Source organism: Channa argus, chromosome 1 (assembly GCF_033026475.1).
Source record: "Channa argus isolate prfri chromosome 1, Channa argus male v1.0, whole genome shotgun sequence".
Classification (NCBI taxonomy): domain Eukaryota; kingdom Metazoa; phylum Chordata; class Actinopteri; order Anabantiformes; family Channidae; genus Channa; species Channa argus.
Window position 1 is genome coordinate 50,766,485 of NC_090197.1, and position 17,647 is coordinate 50,784,131.

Genomic DNA, 17,647 nt, shown 5'->3' on the forward strand with positions numbered 1-17,647 from the left:
AAAGTAAAACTGACGGTGAAACGGAACCAAAAGCGTAAAGCTATAACCAGCTAAACGGGTTTAGAACTGTGGAGTTGAGGAGGACTGGAGAGTCGAACGATATTTCCCTGTTGGCTTGTCACTATGAAGGATCATAAACACAATGCATAGGCGACTGAGATGTAGTATTATTTTTCAAAAGCTTCAAATACTCCAGGATTTAGCTCTAAGCTCTATCTCTATCTGGCCTACTGTCATTTTAAGCTGAGAGCAAACAAGGTATTAGAAAGCTGGGAGCCTCTAGGTTGTACTCTGAGTTATCCACTCTTGATAAAACAGACAAACAAGAATTTGCCCTGTGGTTAATATTAGTGATGAACAATGAACCAGTAACTCTAACACATCAAAAAAACAAACTTCTATTCTAACACCCCCTGCACAATAAACACAGCCGCGCCCTATCACCTATCTAATTACGAGCTTCCTTCCCCCCATGCTGTGAGAGGAACTTAGTGTGTGTGTGTGTGTGTGTGTGTGTGTGTGTGTGTGTGTAGTTCTTCTCGTTCCATGTGCTGCAGTAAACGGGTCAGTGAGTCTCCTGGGTGAGCTGGACTAACGTCTGCTGCTCACTGGCCCGAGGCTGCATGTCTGCACAGGACTACGAATGGTGCAGTGACCTCAGATTGTGGCTTTGCTACAGGAGACAAAACAAAGACATAAATATGTCTCATTGAGCTCTGATCCCACTGGACTGCATCACCTCCATCGGTCCTCAATTCACTTGGATTTGGATATCTTCTCCTTTAGCCCCTTTATCGGCATTCGTTGTTGCTCAGGCAGTGTGTTAAGCAGTATGTATGAGTGGTCTTAAGCATAACTGACGCATCGATTACATGCAGTGCATTGTGAAATTATTCATATCCCTTGAACTTTTTCACATTTTGTCACATTACAACCACAAACATAAATGTACTGGATTATGATTTTATATGATAGACCAACACAAAGTGGCACATAATTGTGAAGTGAAAGGAAAATGATAAATGGTTTTCAATTTTTTTTTTACAAAGTTTCGCCCATTCTTCTTTCCAGAATAGCTCAAGCTCAGTCAGATTGGATGAAGCTATCGTCAGTTCTTGCCACAGATTCTCAATTGGATTTAGGTCTGGACTTTGACAGGTAATTCAAACACATGAATGTGCTATAAATGAATATAATTATGCAGACTCTAACAGATCCTTTCTCCTAAGATTGTCCTGTATTCAGCTCCATCCATCTTCCCATCAACTCTGACCAGCTTCCCTGTCCCTGCTGAAGAAAAGCATCCCCACAACATGATGCTGCCAACACCGTGCTTCACAGTGGGGATGGTGTGTTCAGGGTGATGTGCAGTGTTAGGTTTCAGCCACACGTAACGTTTTGCATTTAGACCAAAAGGTTCCATTTCAGTCTCATCTGACAGAAGCACCTTCTTCCACATGTTTGCTGTGTCCCCCACATGGCTTGTGGGGACGTCTTATGGCTTTCTTTCAACAATGTCTTTGGTATTTGTGGAGGGCACGACTAATAGTTGTCCTGTGGACAGATTCTCCCACCTGAGCTGTGGATCTCTGCAGCTCCTGCAGACATACACCATGGGCCTCTTGGCTGCTTCTCTGATTAATGCTCTCCTTGCCCGGCCTGTCAGATTAGGTAGACGGCCATGTCTTGATAGGTTTGCAGTTGTGTCACACTCTTTCCATTGTCAGATTATTTTGAAAACCATTTATCATTTGCCTTTTACTTCACAATTGCGTAACACTTTGTGTTACTCTTTTACATAAAATCCCAATAAAACACATAATTATGATTGTGGTTGTATTGTGACAAAATGTGTAAAAGTCCAAGGGTTATGAAAACTTTTTCAAGGCACTTTAAGAGGCGGATTAACAGTATGCAGGAATTAACATAATATGAGTTTTGAGTGATTGCAGACTAATTTCTCTGCTCTTGCTGAATGTATCAGAGAAGATACTGCACTCGGATTTAGTTGTTTTACAAAAGCTTCATTAAGCAGTTTTGTTAAACACAGTCATGCCAATGGTTAAACCTTAAAGCGACCCCCCCACTTAGCCAAAAATGATAATTATGGCATTTTTAATCTCCAGCGGCAAACAAATGACTTCTTCAAGATAACTATGTTTTTTCTTTAAATCAGAAGTTATCTTACTCACACTAGAGGAGTTGTTTGATTGAATTACTGGGTTTTGGTGAGAAAGAAGCTGAAACCATTAAAACTTTGGAAGAAATGATACCAGATATTATCTCGCCTGTGGAAAACCATGTTTTCAAGACCCCTCGTGAACACACACCCTCCGCAGCCGTTCTGTTAACAGTCATGTTGTCTTAGCAGCTGCATGACGCCTGCGCTACAGGCTACAAAACCCACCCTGCGCATGTGTTCATCTAATAAATGAGGAGTTAAAGCTGGTAGAAGGACTTGGCGTGCAGGGATATTGATATAGCGCTTCGATTTACCCCCCGCCACCAGATATCACGGACATGCCTGCGAGTCATGTTCGCACAGCAGCCCACCTCGCCGCATGCACAAAAAGAAATCATGAAAGGAGGTCAGAGAAGATTTTTAACATGATCAACAGCTCGGAGATGAGTTTGATCTATCCCATATCAAATGAAGAAGTAGGGGACAGGCTTTTTCCCCGCTTCGTTTAATTTCAAAGTTTACTTCTAACCAAAGAAAAAAAAAAAGAGAGAGAGAGAGACTGAATCCTTCTTTCTCACAGTGCCTCCAATAAGCTAAGTGATTTTGAGGCTGCATGTCAAGTAAGCCAAGACACAAATGTCAATCTTTTTGTCAGTGGTTGTCAGGCTCACGGGGGAATTATGACAGCATAACGCTCAAGGCTAATCAGATTTTTTTATTTTATTTTATTTTTTAAAAAAAGGACAGACTCACAAGCAAACGCACAAAGAGTGTCTGCACAGCAAAAGAGCCAAGACGAGTGAGAGAGAGAGAGCACAGTATTTGTAGCAGGGGGGGGGGGTTGTGTTAGACATAACTAAAGGGCAGGAAGAACTGATAGAGGAGCGAAGGAGTGCGAGGCAGAGACGGTGAGGGATAAAGAGAGAGCGGGGGGGATGAATAAATCAATATTTCATGGCATGAAAGGCCACTCGCTCCCGGTATGTGACTGACACTTCGCTGGGGTGCTGCTGCTGACATGATGCTCATCCTCTCTTCCTGATACTGACACCGATCTACACCTCCCACTTCCTTCTCTGTTAACACGCCCCACCGCCCCCACACCCTCCACCCCGCTGCTCTGCCATCGGCCTCATCTGCAAATCATCGCGTGTTGCTTCCTCCAACACTTCGATCCCTCTACACACACACACTAACACACACAGCATACACAAACATATGAACACAAAATAATATTTGCCTCACTGCTTTGCGTCTGTTTAAATGTACGATCATTTATTATTAGTAATTAATAGCTCGGTTTTGTGGATTTATGGTTTGTCTTTTGGATGAGGCTGCTAAACTGAGAAATTGCAAAATGCGGCTTATTCAAACAAATACACAACATCTGCAAATTCAGATGTTCAAGTTCCCTCGATCACCTGTTGCAGTGGTAGTTTTCTTTAACACATGTCTTCAGTTTCTTCTTGAGAATCACAGTAGATAAGACGGAGACTCTTCGTAAACTCACACGGATGCTAAGAAAAGCGTCTTTCCTTATTTTCACCGACACGCAGGCTTGAAATCGTCTTGCAGCACTTTGTGTGTGGAGCTTTGTTTAAGTGTTTCTGACTTGTCCATCCACTTCCTGCTGCTGCTTTGACTTACTGCTGCCTTTTGTCTACTTCCACAAAGTTTCAGTCTAACACATTAAATAAAATACATGAATACATTACACTTCAAGTCTTCTCTCACATCTTATCAAATGCCCCTTTTAGCCCTGCTACAGCACCTATCAGACCTGAGGCTGCAGCAAGCCGTGTTTTCCCCTTCGAACTAGCCTTAGGCCGTTTCACTGTAGGTTTCTACTGATCACGCCTTTCATTCCTTTCCTGACTACCCACTCCACTTTCCTGGCCCTGTAGCTCGGCTCAGCCTTCAGCGTCTCGGCTGGTGGCAGGGTGATATCCTGTGAACCTTTGTTACCAGCCTGTCGACGAATTTCAGCCTATTTGATTGACTTTTTAAGAAATCCTGACAATGCAGGGTCCCCGGATGCGATGCTCTTCACCTGCTCCCAAACATCTTCCAGCTACAAAGAAATATTTTTATTTTTTTTCCCCTTTACCTTTGACACTGGCTTTCACTCCAGTGCTTCCCTCGCTCATTGTCAGGCTGGTGCTGTTTTGCTTACTTGTAGCTTAAGTGCTGCTTCCATCAAGAATTGCCAGTCCATGTTGGCCAAGAGGGAGTTTATACCGTCAGCTGTCTTTCTAGACTTGTCACTTGGCCTTTCCCTAGCTGTCAGCTGCCCCGTTCTCAGCATTTACTGGCTGATTCAACTGTGCCGAGCCCAGCGTTACATATTACACAGCATATGTGAAAATATCGGTGAGCATTTCTATGGATACACAGTGGGAAATATTTTTTTTGAAAACCAACTAAGAGAAGAAATATCAATTTTTAAAAGTCCAAATGTTTCACTGGCAAGAGCTTCCTTTTGAAAATACCAGAAAGATAGCCAAATAAATAATGAATAAACCTCAGGACCTCACTAGAAGGGAAAGTCATGTGGTCCTGGTTGCTAGGTGACAGTGGCACTGTGGATAGCCATGCTGCACAGACGCAAGTAGCAAATATTTTTGCTCGGCCACATACAGTAGTGGACTTGACTACAATAAACATAATTTTGTGTATCACTGAGGATTTTCCTGTGAGTCTCCTGTGGGACGATTGGTGCCTGTCTCCACTGTCTTTAGACACTACAGTGCTGCTAACTGACATTTAATCTGCTAATGAGTGAGAATAAACCTTCCAAGCACACATTATTGAAAGTGTCCATAAAGGAGCAGGAATCCATATCGGGCCACTTCCCAACACGGGGACAGACACGCCTCGACAACTAGGCCTCTAACCCACCAATGGCACTTCAACTGGAGTAGACGTGTTGCTCATATCAGTTACTGTGCGATGCGCCGTGTAAATATCAGCAAAATAGCAGCGATAATCGTCAACACTTGAATTTGCTATTGACGTGTTATGCGACTCAATGCAAAAAAAATACACAGATTGGAATGGATCCATTTTAATTAGACATGTTTTCATGACTGCCTTGCAATCGACAGCAGGACAGATCAAGGATCGCTTTTTCACTGTGGATCAATAGCTTACCCCTCATTAGTCCTACTACGGCTTGCTGCTGCTTATTTCCACACTTGTTTCACAATCAAAGGGCAAAGGCAAACCCATGGTTTTAATTTTTGTCTGAGAGCAATTTCAAAAAATTGCATCCCGTCCCCCTTAGAGTAGAGTGCAGCCTCTCTCTCTCTCTCTCTCTCTCTCTCTCTCTCTCTCTCTCTGTCTCTCATCAGAGAGTAAGTCTTTTCTGATGTAGCTTTATGTGGGGATAATGAGTTAATCATGGGGATAGGGAAATTGAGTGGGTTTGCTAATTATGGAGTTAATGGTGTGGAAAGAAAGGGGATAAGAAATGGCGACCCTCCCCAGGTGAGGCGTGTGTGGGTGTGCACATCTGGATGTGTCTGTCCTTGTGGACGAATGTGTGTGTCAGCGTTGAGTTTTCTCATATGGATGCAAGCACATGTGGGTGAATTTCTTTACACGCGTGGGCATCTATTATGTGCATTTACTGTCACCGGGAAGTCATTACGAAACAGATGCCTCACAGCCCCTTGGTAAAGCTCAGCTTAATAGGTCTTACAGAAGCTCATCAGCAGGTCTCCACACTCCCACACAAACACGCACAGAGGTTTGCCAGTCACTTCACAGTGATATTCCACATCTTGAACCTCCGCTTTCATACTCTGTGCCAAATGTGGCGTCAAGACAGTGCGTCTAAAAAAAAAAAGGGTCAGCGAGAAGAAAAAAAAAAAAAGACATTTGGAAATGAATGATATGCAAAGAGCATTTGCATTTGTATACCCAAAGCAAGATGGTGAATGTTCCATCAGGTCACACCGGTGCTGGTAAACTTTTAACGAACATAATATGTTTTCCAGATTAATCATTCAGTCCATCGAATGTAAAAAATATTAAAAACTGTTCATCATAATTAACTAAAGCCCAAACCGATTTTCCACTTGATTTACAATGATTAATAAAAGGAAAAAGCAGTAAGGCCTAATATTTATGATAATGGAGCTTGATGAATGCCCTTAATGAGTAATCATCAAAAATGTAGATCAGCTAATCTTTGAGGCACCACTCAGAATAATTTGCACAGTGTTTACTGTTTGCTTGGTGCGTGTGGAAGCCCACTGATACGGACAAAGAGATTTTCTAAAATCACAATACTGAGATACTGTCTCGGTATTTTGACTTCTGCCTAATATCAGGAAGTTACTAAAACCCCACTTCCTGGAAGCCATCACATCCTGAAAGTATTTCATGTTGAATAGCTTAGTCATTATTTTGTGAAAGTATCTCAATCTTTTCAGCTACTGAGTCATTACTCTGATATACAAGATGCATTTTTTTTTCATGCCTTGATCACGTGCAGACACTGTTTTTTTTTCTTTTCGTTACCTGCAGGGACATGGGCATTAACACGGGCGCAACATCATTTTCCTTTTCTTTCACCCATATCAACAGCTACAGGCCCGTCACCCGATTAACCATTTTCCCAATCTTGCTTAAAAACCTGATCGTTGCTACCACCCACCCCATGCTGCCCACCAGATGGCAGAGGTACAGCTCCATCATTTGCTTGTGAGAAATGTCACGTCCGTCGCCCGTCTTGGCACAGTGCGAGGCGCCTCTGGGCGTGTCCGCACCAGCCCGCGTGCCAAGGATCGTGGGCATGTCAGCTGTCGCACTTCCAATGTGCCGTAGCCGCAGATTGCTCCTCATTTGCAGGTTAATGTGTTTTTCGGAAAAGTTGTGTCAGAGTGCTAGTGTGCGGAGCAAGCCAGCCGTCCAATTAGAGCAGAACAGATTAGAAGGCCTTTTTTACATTGCAAAGTCAGACTGGCAGCTTCTGGCGGGTGAGAACATGTGAGAGTGCAGTTTAGTCCAGAGTGAAGTCAGAAAAAACATTTTCTTACTGTGAAAATCTGGTTTTTGTTTTCGGTCGTTGTCCGTCTCTGGCAGGCATATTGGGAAACCGTGGCCTTAGCAGTGGGTGGAGAAGACTCTGGTGATGGGTGCAAGGTGTCCTGTGCACGAAAATAACCAGACATTGGTGAACACCATCATAAAGTACATGCGTACACAGTCGTACGTCATCCTAATTTTGGGGTTCTTGTAAACCGTTGACGGCCAAATGCGTAGATGCGTGTGTGGATCTTCCTCACTAACACGGAGCCAAGAGTTCAAATTGAATTACATAAAAACACAGCCATTGCCTTGGAGAAGTTATTTTTATGACTGTGTGTCTCCAGGGCAACAGGCTAATGACACTCATCTCACAGTCTGGTAGCATCCAAATCCATTACGCTACCTAACCCGTGGCATTACAAATCTGCTTGCCATCATCCAATTTGCCTCCTGTAAATTGCCTTTTCATTCTATGAAAAAAAAAAAACTGTTCTCCCATTTGTAATATATGTGTCAAAAGGATTACGACAATGTGATATTAATATTCTTGCAGACAATTAGACATCACAAAAGGGAATCTTGTGTCCATAAAATTACCCGTGGTTTGGGTGGGAGCAGGTTAAAGAGGGAGGAGGAAGAGGAGAAAGAGGAAGATGGAGAGAGATTGTCACTGCTCTGTGCTGACTGGGGGCCCGATGCTGCAGAAGGAGCAGGGGTGTCTCAAAAAGATAATGAAAAGAGCTCGTGCTTCTCACACTGCTGAGCTGAATCAATCAGTAAGGGATTCAAAAAATGTTCATCATTTATTCTCTGCCAGGAGCCTTTCTCTCCCTCCCCCCCCCCCCAAAAAAAAAGAATAACTTTGAATACATTTCATGGCAAACCTTTTCTGCCAATCACAAGTGAAAACTGCCTTCGAAACTTCCAGGCTACACTCTTTCTAAATACAACAGGGGCTTTTCCATCATTTTTCCACCTCAGCTGCAGTTTGCTTAATTCACCAGGTGATTGTGGGTCCGCGGAGACAAATGTCTTCGCGTCAGCACACAGAGGTTGGTTTCCCCCATCTGTGCTCGGTTACCACACAGCCCTATTACGGTGTGGAAGGTAAAGCTCTCCGAGGCGGCGTATCCCCTCTTGGCTTCCTCTCCAGCGTGCTCTTCGCCTTTGCCGCATGGCTTAAATGTGACTAAACGAATGTGTGCAGTCTACATGCCGCAGTTTCATTCCTCCACGTACCATCTGCTGAGATGAAAGGTTTGAGCAAAGGCTGCGGGACTGCGTGCAACTCCTGCACCGTCGTGCACGTGGAGGAGGGCAGCCAGGTGGGTTAATGGAATCCTCTATGGCCAATCAGCTGGATAAAGATTGCTGAAGTTCCTCAAGGGAATCTTAAGGGGCTCTTGGGATAAACACAGTCCTGTGATGCTGGGCCCACTGATGTCCCAACTGTGTGGTGCAGGTAGACACAAGCTGGATTTAAATTCTAATTCCTGTAAAATCGTTACCATTTTGGCTCCTTTCAAGTATCACATTCTTACTTTTTTACCTCTTCTTCAATTTAAACAAGTCTCTCTGCAAGCCATGAAGTAATGGAAAATATCGCATTTCAGTGGGTTTAATGCTTCAAATTCTTTCCTGATTTGCTGCAGATTATTTAGGACAGTGCGACTCATTGCATTTTCAACAGGGGCTGCAGGCAAATGTGGCAATTTTTTGTCTCTACATGCTTGTTCCTCAAATGTATTTATTGCTCATGTAAAAAAAAAAAAAGGCGCACAGATAAATGCCACTGCGCATTACATTGTTGGTTTCAGAGAGGAAATGCATCACAAAGCAAGCAGAGAAGTGGATTCATGATCACTTGGGGAGATGGGTCAATAAATGTCAGCGTGGCATCATTAGCTTTGTCACTTAATGATGCAGCAGACTAGAGGCGCGCCACACTCAGCACACGGTGCTGGAGCAAGAAGCATTTTGAGGGTGTTTTACATGACGGCAAAATAAATAAAGAAATAAAATAACGAACCCACGGCAAATGTCATTGTGACCACTGATGCTGTCGCAAGCTGTTCAGCGGAAAAAGTAGATGAAGCCTGGCAAACGATAACTTCAGGAGTCAAGGGTTTTTTTTCCCTCTCCACCGTGGGAGGAAAAAGGAGACAACATATTTCTTTATTTTGGATCCATATGCCGCCCAGGCCTCACTGTGGCATCTACAGGGGAAAATATTTGTGTGTCTGCGTGTCTGTTTTTTTCAGGTAGTGGGCCGCTCTGAGCCCTGACGTCCAGCGGATGGGCTCATTTGATGCTCCCACGCCACACGGGGGATGTTTCTGTTGCTGTTGGCAAGGTGAAGTGTGGTAATACGAGCTGAGACAGAGTTAGGAAGTTAGATGTGTCCTCACTCTCAGCGGAGTGACATTACAGATTTGAGGGAAGAGGAAGAAGCTTCGTAGACAGTTGATGATGTGGGTTAAAACCTTTTAAATAATTTAAATCATCCAGTACTGCTTTTGTTTTGTTTGACACAGCCAAAGCTTCCTGTTCTAGTGCTAAGCCTATATTTATCTGGACATTTGAGTCCGGTTTTCGGGTTTGTGACACACATACACACCTGAATAAGGTGTCTGGTCTCCACGGCAACGGGTCTCCCCTCTCTCATGCTGTCAGTGAACCAGCTGATGTCCAGTACTTGTACGTTGGATAGGTTCTTCAGGACTGACTCCTTTAGCCACGTCCACACCGACGACGCCTCACTGTCCTCTGATACAACATGAGTGACCACGTCGCTGTGGAAGGAGAAATCAAATAAATCTGTGAGAAGATAGATGGTTTCGATTGATCTGTTAACAAGACACTTGCCTTTTCTTGCCAGGTTTGATTAGACCTGCAGGGCATCATACAGGGTCGATTTCATTGTATTCTGACAGACTAAATGTGGGTTGTTGTTTTTTTCCTGAACATCATTCAAAGGTTCACAGATGCACCAAGTGTTGATTAGGTAGTGACGGCAGGATTAATGCAAACTGAATGTGATGAATGATGTTCATCACATTTGTTTTAAAAAGGTGGAATGGGCTCCAGCACCCTCCCCCCCCCCCCCCCCCCCCCCCCCCCCCCCGAGCCTGAGCAGGATAAGCAGTTACAGATAATAAGTAGGTGGGAGCTGTGGCAGCTTTGAAAAGGGCTGCCGGTCAACACTAGAAGGTGCTGCTGCTTCCAGGACTTTCTGCCATCTGAGGTCCTCAGTCATGTCACGGTATGATCTCTGTGGGTTGAAATAAACACCAGGTTGGTCTGCAGCTTATCTCTTCCTCAGGCTTCCTGTTTTAATCTAAAACGTCCATCTTACCACAGTGAGTTGTGCAATGAATTTGTTGAACTGTATGAAGACAAATAGTATAGTACAACATCAAACTAAATATTCATTCTGTTGGCAAACACACCAAGCACGAGTGGTCAATTTAAACATCCAGAGGGAGGAAGGAAACCAAAACTTCAATTTGAAAGACACTGGCCTGCAGGCCGGTCCAGGGTGGACCCCACTTCCCACACTAGAGTGTGACTGTGAGGCCCCAATTCCTCATGAGCTCAGAATAAGCGGTTACAGATAATGGACGGAAAGGGCAGTGTGGGATTGGATTGATCCGATCGGACTGACGACAACACCAAACCTAAATTGCCACTTCAAACCATCAAGAAGAGCATAGAAAAAACCACAAACCAGTGTTTTCTTGCACAACCAATCATTTATAGTATGAACATGTCTGAGAAACCACTGTACAATTTCAGGACTTGTGAGTAATTACATTTCTTCTAATATAAAACATAAGCACGCAAACGCCTTGATACCACATCTCTGGATTAGTAGGATTCCCAGCGAGCCTCGAATTGCTTGATTGAAAATGTTCCTTTTCTGCTCGATTTAACCAAAAGAATTTTGCTTTGTTGGTCTCAGCAGCCGTCAGAAAGTGGAGAAGGTTCAAGTGAAGCTTTTGAAATGCAGCTCAGATCTCAGCATCATGCTCTCGCTCATGCTGCTTGGGGATCAACACTGGGTGAACAACAATCAGTGCAGACCCTCAGTGCCTCCCTGCCCTCTTTGATAGCCGAACTCATTCAACCAGTGCCTCCTACAGCTCTGCAGAGACTTTCTCCACAGACTTTATATCACAGCCTCCTCCCCTTCTCTCGCTTCCTGCCACAGAGTCTAACTACCGTACCCAATCAGGGCGTCCAGCCGTGCATAATTACCCTCAGCACACTCCTCCTCTTCCTCTCCTAGCGTGAGTAAATTGGTGGAAAGTCTCCTTTAGGGAGGTCCCGGTAGAGTTCAGACAGAGGCTTAATTGGCCAGATCACTGGCGAAACTAATCCTCTATCTGCTCAGCGTATCAGTCAAGCCACCAAAGGTCCACTTTAAAAAAAAAAGAAAACTCTGCCCCTTCCAAAGACGTAGATCAATAAGGACCTCTGAAACAGACAGATGTGAGGGATCCAAGGGACAAAGCTATTATCTCAAAAAGCTTAAGTTCACAGCTGTCTAACCACAGTAATAGAGATTTGGCTCTTGGGTTGATTTCCTTCTAAATTCACAAGCGGACGAGTTGCACGATCGAAGATGGGAGGAAAAAAAAACAAACTCTGTCTTCGCGCCATGTTTACCTTGATTTGATCCAGCTCCTGGATTTGGATCCATGTCTAACTGTGTAGCCCCACAGAATGTAAAGCAGCAAATGAGCAAATACGCGAGACGTGAGACGTACTTCCCACAATCAGTGGGACTCTGAGCGCAGACACAAGGGTGAGCTAATGTCAATGGGCCTGGATATGGAGAACCCTCTCTCTGCCGGGCTCCTGCCAGCAGCTGCTGTACCCGCCCATCCCTTCCAACAGGCAGATTAAAGACCAACCATGTCCACAACAGATTCATACACCAAGGTTTGATCCGTTTGGCCTTCACAGAAATCTTCACTGAGACACATATGGTCACGCTCACGAATTACATGAACTGAAGCAGAACAAATAAATGTAAAAAGTGACTTGGGTCAGGAATTGCTCCCATGTGTAATGACCAGTGACTTTTTGAGGCCACAGCAGACCTGGCATGTTGAAACCATGAGCTTTCCAGCCGCAGTAGGATGAAATATTCTTCATGAACATTTGGTGTCCACATCGCAGAACACAAGAGTAAAAGTAGAAGGAGTGGATTAAACACGGTGTACGTCCGTGTGTCCAGAGGTATCTGGCAGCCTCCAAACTAACGCTGATTTTCCTTTGTTCTGGCGTCTTTCGCGTGAATCATCAACTCATAAGGTTGATGTTAGATTTAGTCTCAGTTTTTAGCAAAAGATCATAATAATCAATGGAAAACATCACTTCAGAAGATTTTTATTGTAAGTTTAAAGTTAAAAAGTCAAGAAGCTGGGGTGAGCTAGACTTTCTGGCTCGACTTTCCTGTCTTTATATTTTTCCAGGATACTGTGAACCCAGTGGAGTCAGCTGGGAGAACATCCGAGTCTGAGACAAATGAATTGCTTTTTGATACAATGCTGCACACAGTTTCTCACGACACCAAATGTGCATTTTATTTTGTCCACATAGAGTTTAACGTGGTGCTTCACTTTACATTACTGAAAGTCAGAGTAGCTGTAATTTGTGAGCTGCATCCCAGTGAAAATCTGGCTTTACCAGTCGCTTGGAGCTTTTTTACTGTGTAAAACAGTGTTTACTGTTAATGTGGTCACAATGAAGTTAAGTTTTGGAAGAGTTTGATATAATATTAAACTGCAAATTCAAGTGGAAATTCAGTCTTTAATACCCCAAACTACAGTATGGTGGAGTTTTTACTGTTTAATATTCTAAACTTCATGATTACCGTGCACAAAACCAAAAACTTCTTGATCTTGACATAAATGACCTCTGTGTGTGTGTGTGTGTGTGTGTGTGTGTGTGTGCCATCCATAAAAGAGCATTTATTGCAACTCATCAATCAGCCAGGGCAAACATGTCAATATGTGGAACCATGTTCATGTGCATCCAACTTGAAAAAAAGGGACAAGGAGATGCTGGTGTGTGTGTGTGTGTACGTGTGTGTGTGTGTGTGTTTTGTGCGTTCGTGCATGTGTGTGTGTGTGTGTGTGTGTGCACGAGCCCATTCTTTTATACACAGAGGAATCCATTCCCAGTGTGTGTGGCATATGCTCAAGGCAGTGTGCCTATAACTTGTGTATGACTAGATATGGGAGGTGTTGCTATCAAACTGCAGCTGATATCAGTTTTGTCGGCTCAGAAAATGAATGTCAGTTTGAGGCAGCCACGCTCTACTTCCTGTCGTTGGTTTCAAACAATTGTATCAAGCCAAGTGTAACCGTAGGAGTGCTCAAGCTGTGTTTCTGGGAATGCTGCCATGGCCAAGCTGGTGCACGGCTGGCAAGCACACTTTGACATGCATTTAAACACACACACACACACACGTTGGCTCAACTAGACACAACAGGACCTGTTTTTGACTACGAATTGCACCTAAATCACATGTTAATTCCATTGACATTTCTTTTTTTTTTTGCCTTTAGGAACTTTAAATTGGAAAAACGAAAGTAATTAGCTCTTATAAAGAAAACAGTGGAACACACACACACACACACACACGTACACACACGCATACTCACAAAGGGAGATCAAAGTGACAGTTTAGGCTGCTTAGCTCTGATAACAAAGTCTGCGTTTAAAAAAAATGGGAGGTGATATGAACTGTAGGACTCGGCTCAAAGGAAGCTCACTGTGAAGCATTGCAGATGTCAAGCGTAGGACTTAAGATTTAAAAGAACTTTCAATTAGAGAGAAAAAACGTGAAGAAGGAAAACTGCTTCCATAATTACGGCACAATAGATGATTCATCGTCGCGAGGTACAAGCTCAGAAAACATCCTTTGCTTAAGTGAAACTTTAAGAAAAAAACTTTCACCAAACTAATTAAAAAAGTTTGTGTGGGCTCGGTTACCTTTTTTTTGTTTTTTTTTTTCCCAGTGCTTTTAGTTTTCTGCCAACAAGCTGTAGCTGGGTTGGCCAATTTCTTCCCCTTGTTCCTAAACGCATTTATGTAGAAGCAGTGAGTTATGGCTCGGGAGGGAAATCCACTAAGGTGCAGCAGAGGCAGGATGGATGCACTAACTCTTTTTCATTAAGAATTCATGAGACAATAGTGGTTCTCTAATTATCTAATTGGACCTTAACTTCTTAAAAGAAAAAGAGAGAGCGAGAGAAGTTTTTATGAAAGTGGCACCATCTCTCTGGGGAACTATTCCTTTTAACAGAACCTTGACCCTTGTCTTAACAGCTGGATTTGCCTTTTTTTTTCGCAAATGTACAGATACTTTAAGAATTTATTTTTATCTAAACCATTTAAAGTTTGTATTGTATTTATTGGCCAGGCTGCTAGATTGTACCACCACACTCAAACGGGCTTTTCCCAAGTTCTGTGACCTTACATTTTGCATTATAAAGGCCTTAAAAGCCAACACAAGGTTAAATGATGCTGGCTGTTATATAAGAAAATGCTAAAAAAAAAAAAAAAAGAGCTTCACATTCAGAAAAGCTTTTAGTTGCCCTGCTAAGTCACTGAACAATAAAATGGCAAGCTTTTTCCAACCTTAGGATGTCGTCGACAATAAAGCCCTTTGACCGCGCCAGCTGGGTCAGGAAGCTTCTCCTGCTGCTGCCCATTTTCCTCTCCACCAGGTACAGTCTGACATCCTCAAACTTCACCTCCTCACACCTGGCAACGCCGGCTTCCGCTGGTCTGGACCTTTTCCTCACACGAGGCACAATGGGAATGTGGAACATTTTGTGTGAGATGAGCCATCCACACTATTTCTGAACCTCTAGGAATTTCTCCTTTTGTGAGCTTTTTTTTTTTTTTTTTTTTTTTTTGCCTCCTGTTGTGCTCTGCGTAATTTTCAACCAGGAAAACACCTACTTTGGCAAAGCCACACTTGTTTATTTGGCTGTTTTTTTTCTTTGCCCAACTGTGCTGTAGTGTTTCAGTTGGAGCAGAGCTGGTGAGAGGTGGCAGACAGGAAGAGCTTTTGGCAACAGGTGCTGAGGATTTGGTGTTTACCAAAAAACACCTGCCAAGATCGAATGATTGAGGATGTTAGAGAGGACAAGATCAAAACACCATGTTGGCATCACATTATTTGCCTCCAGTAAAGCGTGTTCTGAACACAAATGAATGTATAGGAGGATGTAAACACAGTCTGATCCAGTTCATTGTTAAAAAGTTCTCATGCAGTTGAAATTCCACTCTTTTGGTTGGAGTAAGGCCTCCCTCCTGGGAGGGGCCTGAATACTGGTCACCCCACAGACCCCTCACAGCTGTCCTGCCATGTCCGGTGAGTCTTGCCACTCAAGGTCTTATTGTGCCTGGACCTGGAGTCTGCACCATCTGCTCCGACACTTTAATTAGCTCACTTTCTAAAATCCGAGCTTTTGTGGGCATTTCCCCCGAGATCCCACACGCTCATACACGGCCTTTGCACACACACACACACACACACACACACACACACACACACACACACACACACAGGTAGTGTATATGAACGCCGATGATGAATAGGAACATTTACCATGGGAAAAGAGCTGCATGTGCAGTGGTCAGAATACGAGCAGAAAAAGGACTTAATCTGTTTAACTCAATCAATGCCTTTGGTTTCCAAAGAGGTAATTACAGCATTAGCTGTCGCCTCTTGTTATTTTGATTTCTCGGCTACAACAGTCGACGATGTGAAAGAAAAGGTTTAAATGTCACTTTGCTGCAATTATCTACAATAACGCGTCGGCTTCAGTCAACCAAATAGCAATGATTTGTTGATTTAGGCGAAGGGGAAAAACATCATTAAAGGCTTTAGGTCTGCATCTAATTACCAAAGCCTTTGTACATTTCTTCCCTTTAATAGGTCTCACCTCGCCTCTGTCTGCTAGATAGAAATGATTACACCACTCTCATTAGCATGGAGTTCGGAGGGTTAACAGGTGTCACAGGGCAGACGCGACTAATTGTTTGACGATTTACCCTCCAATCACTCAGCCGTGTATGAGGGTGCTGGCCTCCGTCCAATCTGAGACTGATGAAATTCAAACGCTACTAAGACAAATGGCTCCACGCTGCCAGCAGCAATCACCGGAGGTGCAGTGACTCCAATTTCCCATCTAAGTTTCCTCAGTAGCTCTGAAGGCGCATGATAAAATTGGCTGATAATTGTGGAGATTGAGTTTTAAAGGGACAATAAGGCGGCAATGTGACAAACTCAGATAAATAATATAGTCAAACCCGAAACATTTCATATTTTAGAGAGAAATATTGTAGTTTATACACCACAACATTAAAAGTAGCCCTGTCCACCACCTGAAAAAAAATATTTAAATGCTCAAGCTCGAATGTTGGCTTTTTGGTGCTGAGAAAGTATTGTCAGCTTACTTTCTTTTGACAGTTTGCAGTTGTACCCATGATAAATGATGCTCTAATAAATTTGTAAATCTGATGGCAGCTGCACAGTCAGCTCAAATCCTTTTCAAATTATACTGTAAATTCACATAATGGTTCATCTAAATAAAAATGATTATTGCAGAAGGGAAAACGGGAAATGAAGACTCCAATTCCAATAAAGTTGGAAGGATGTGTAAAACATACAAGCAGAATGCAAGGATTTAAAAATCAGTCATATTTTATTCACAATAGAACATAAACCACATATCAAATGTTGAAACTGAGACATTTTACACATAATGAAAATAGTAGCTCATTTTATATTCGATGACAGCAAAAGTTGGAACAGTGGCTACAAAAGGCTGAAAAATGCTGCAAATCAAAAACAAATGGAGGAGCATTTGACACCACAAGGTCAGTAACATGCCTGGGTATAAAAGGAGCATTTCAGAGAGGCAGAGCCTCTTCAATGTAAAAATGGGCAGAGGTTCACCAATCTGCGACATATTGCATTCAAAATGTGTCGCTCAATTTGTTTTAGAAACCATGAACGTCATGTCCTGCGGACTAAAGAGGAGAGGGTCCATCCAGCTTGTTATCAGTTCAAAAACCTGAATCTCTGATGGTACTGTATGGGGGGGGGGGCATTAGTGCCTCTGGTGTGGGCAGCTTACACATCTGGAAAGGCTCCATCAATGCTGAAAAGTACATAGAGGATTTAGAGCAACATATGCTCCCATCCAGTCAACGTCTCGGGGATAGAGACTTTGTATATTTCAGCAAGACAAGGCTAAACCACATACAGCATCAATCACAACAGCATGGCTTCGCAGGAGAGGAGTCTGGGTGCTGAACTGACCTGCCTGGAGTCCAGAACGTTTACCAATAGAACACATTTAACGCATCATAAAACAAAAAAATCAGACAACAAAGGCCCAG

The 17,647-nt window shown here is 43.3% G+C and overlaps 1 protein-coding gene across 1 annotated transcript in view; it reads right to left on the minus strand.

The window, feature by feature from the left end:
* The window catches only part of dntt (deoxynucleotidyltransferase, terminal), a 67,514-nt gene extending 52,408 nt beyond the window's left edge, over window positions 1–15,106 (minus strand). Inside the window, exons 1-3 of the mRNA XM_067474244.1 lie at window positions 14,870–15,106; window positions 9,834–10,008; window positions 7,225–7,335 (exon numbers count right to left, since the gene is read on the minus strand). Coding sequence (XP_067330345.1) covers window positions 7,225–7,335; window positions 9,834–10,008; window positions 14,870–15,063 — 480 coding nt within the window. The 5' untranslated portion in view covers window positions 15,064–15,106. The remainder of the gene's footprint in view (window positions 1–7,224; window positions 7,336–9,833; window positions 10,009–14,869) is intronic.
* Between the last annotated feature and the right edge of the window lie 2,541 nt (window positions 15,107–17,647).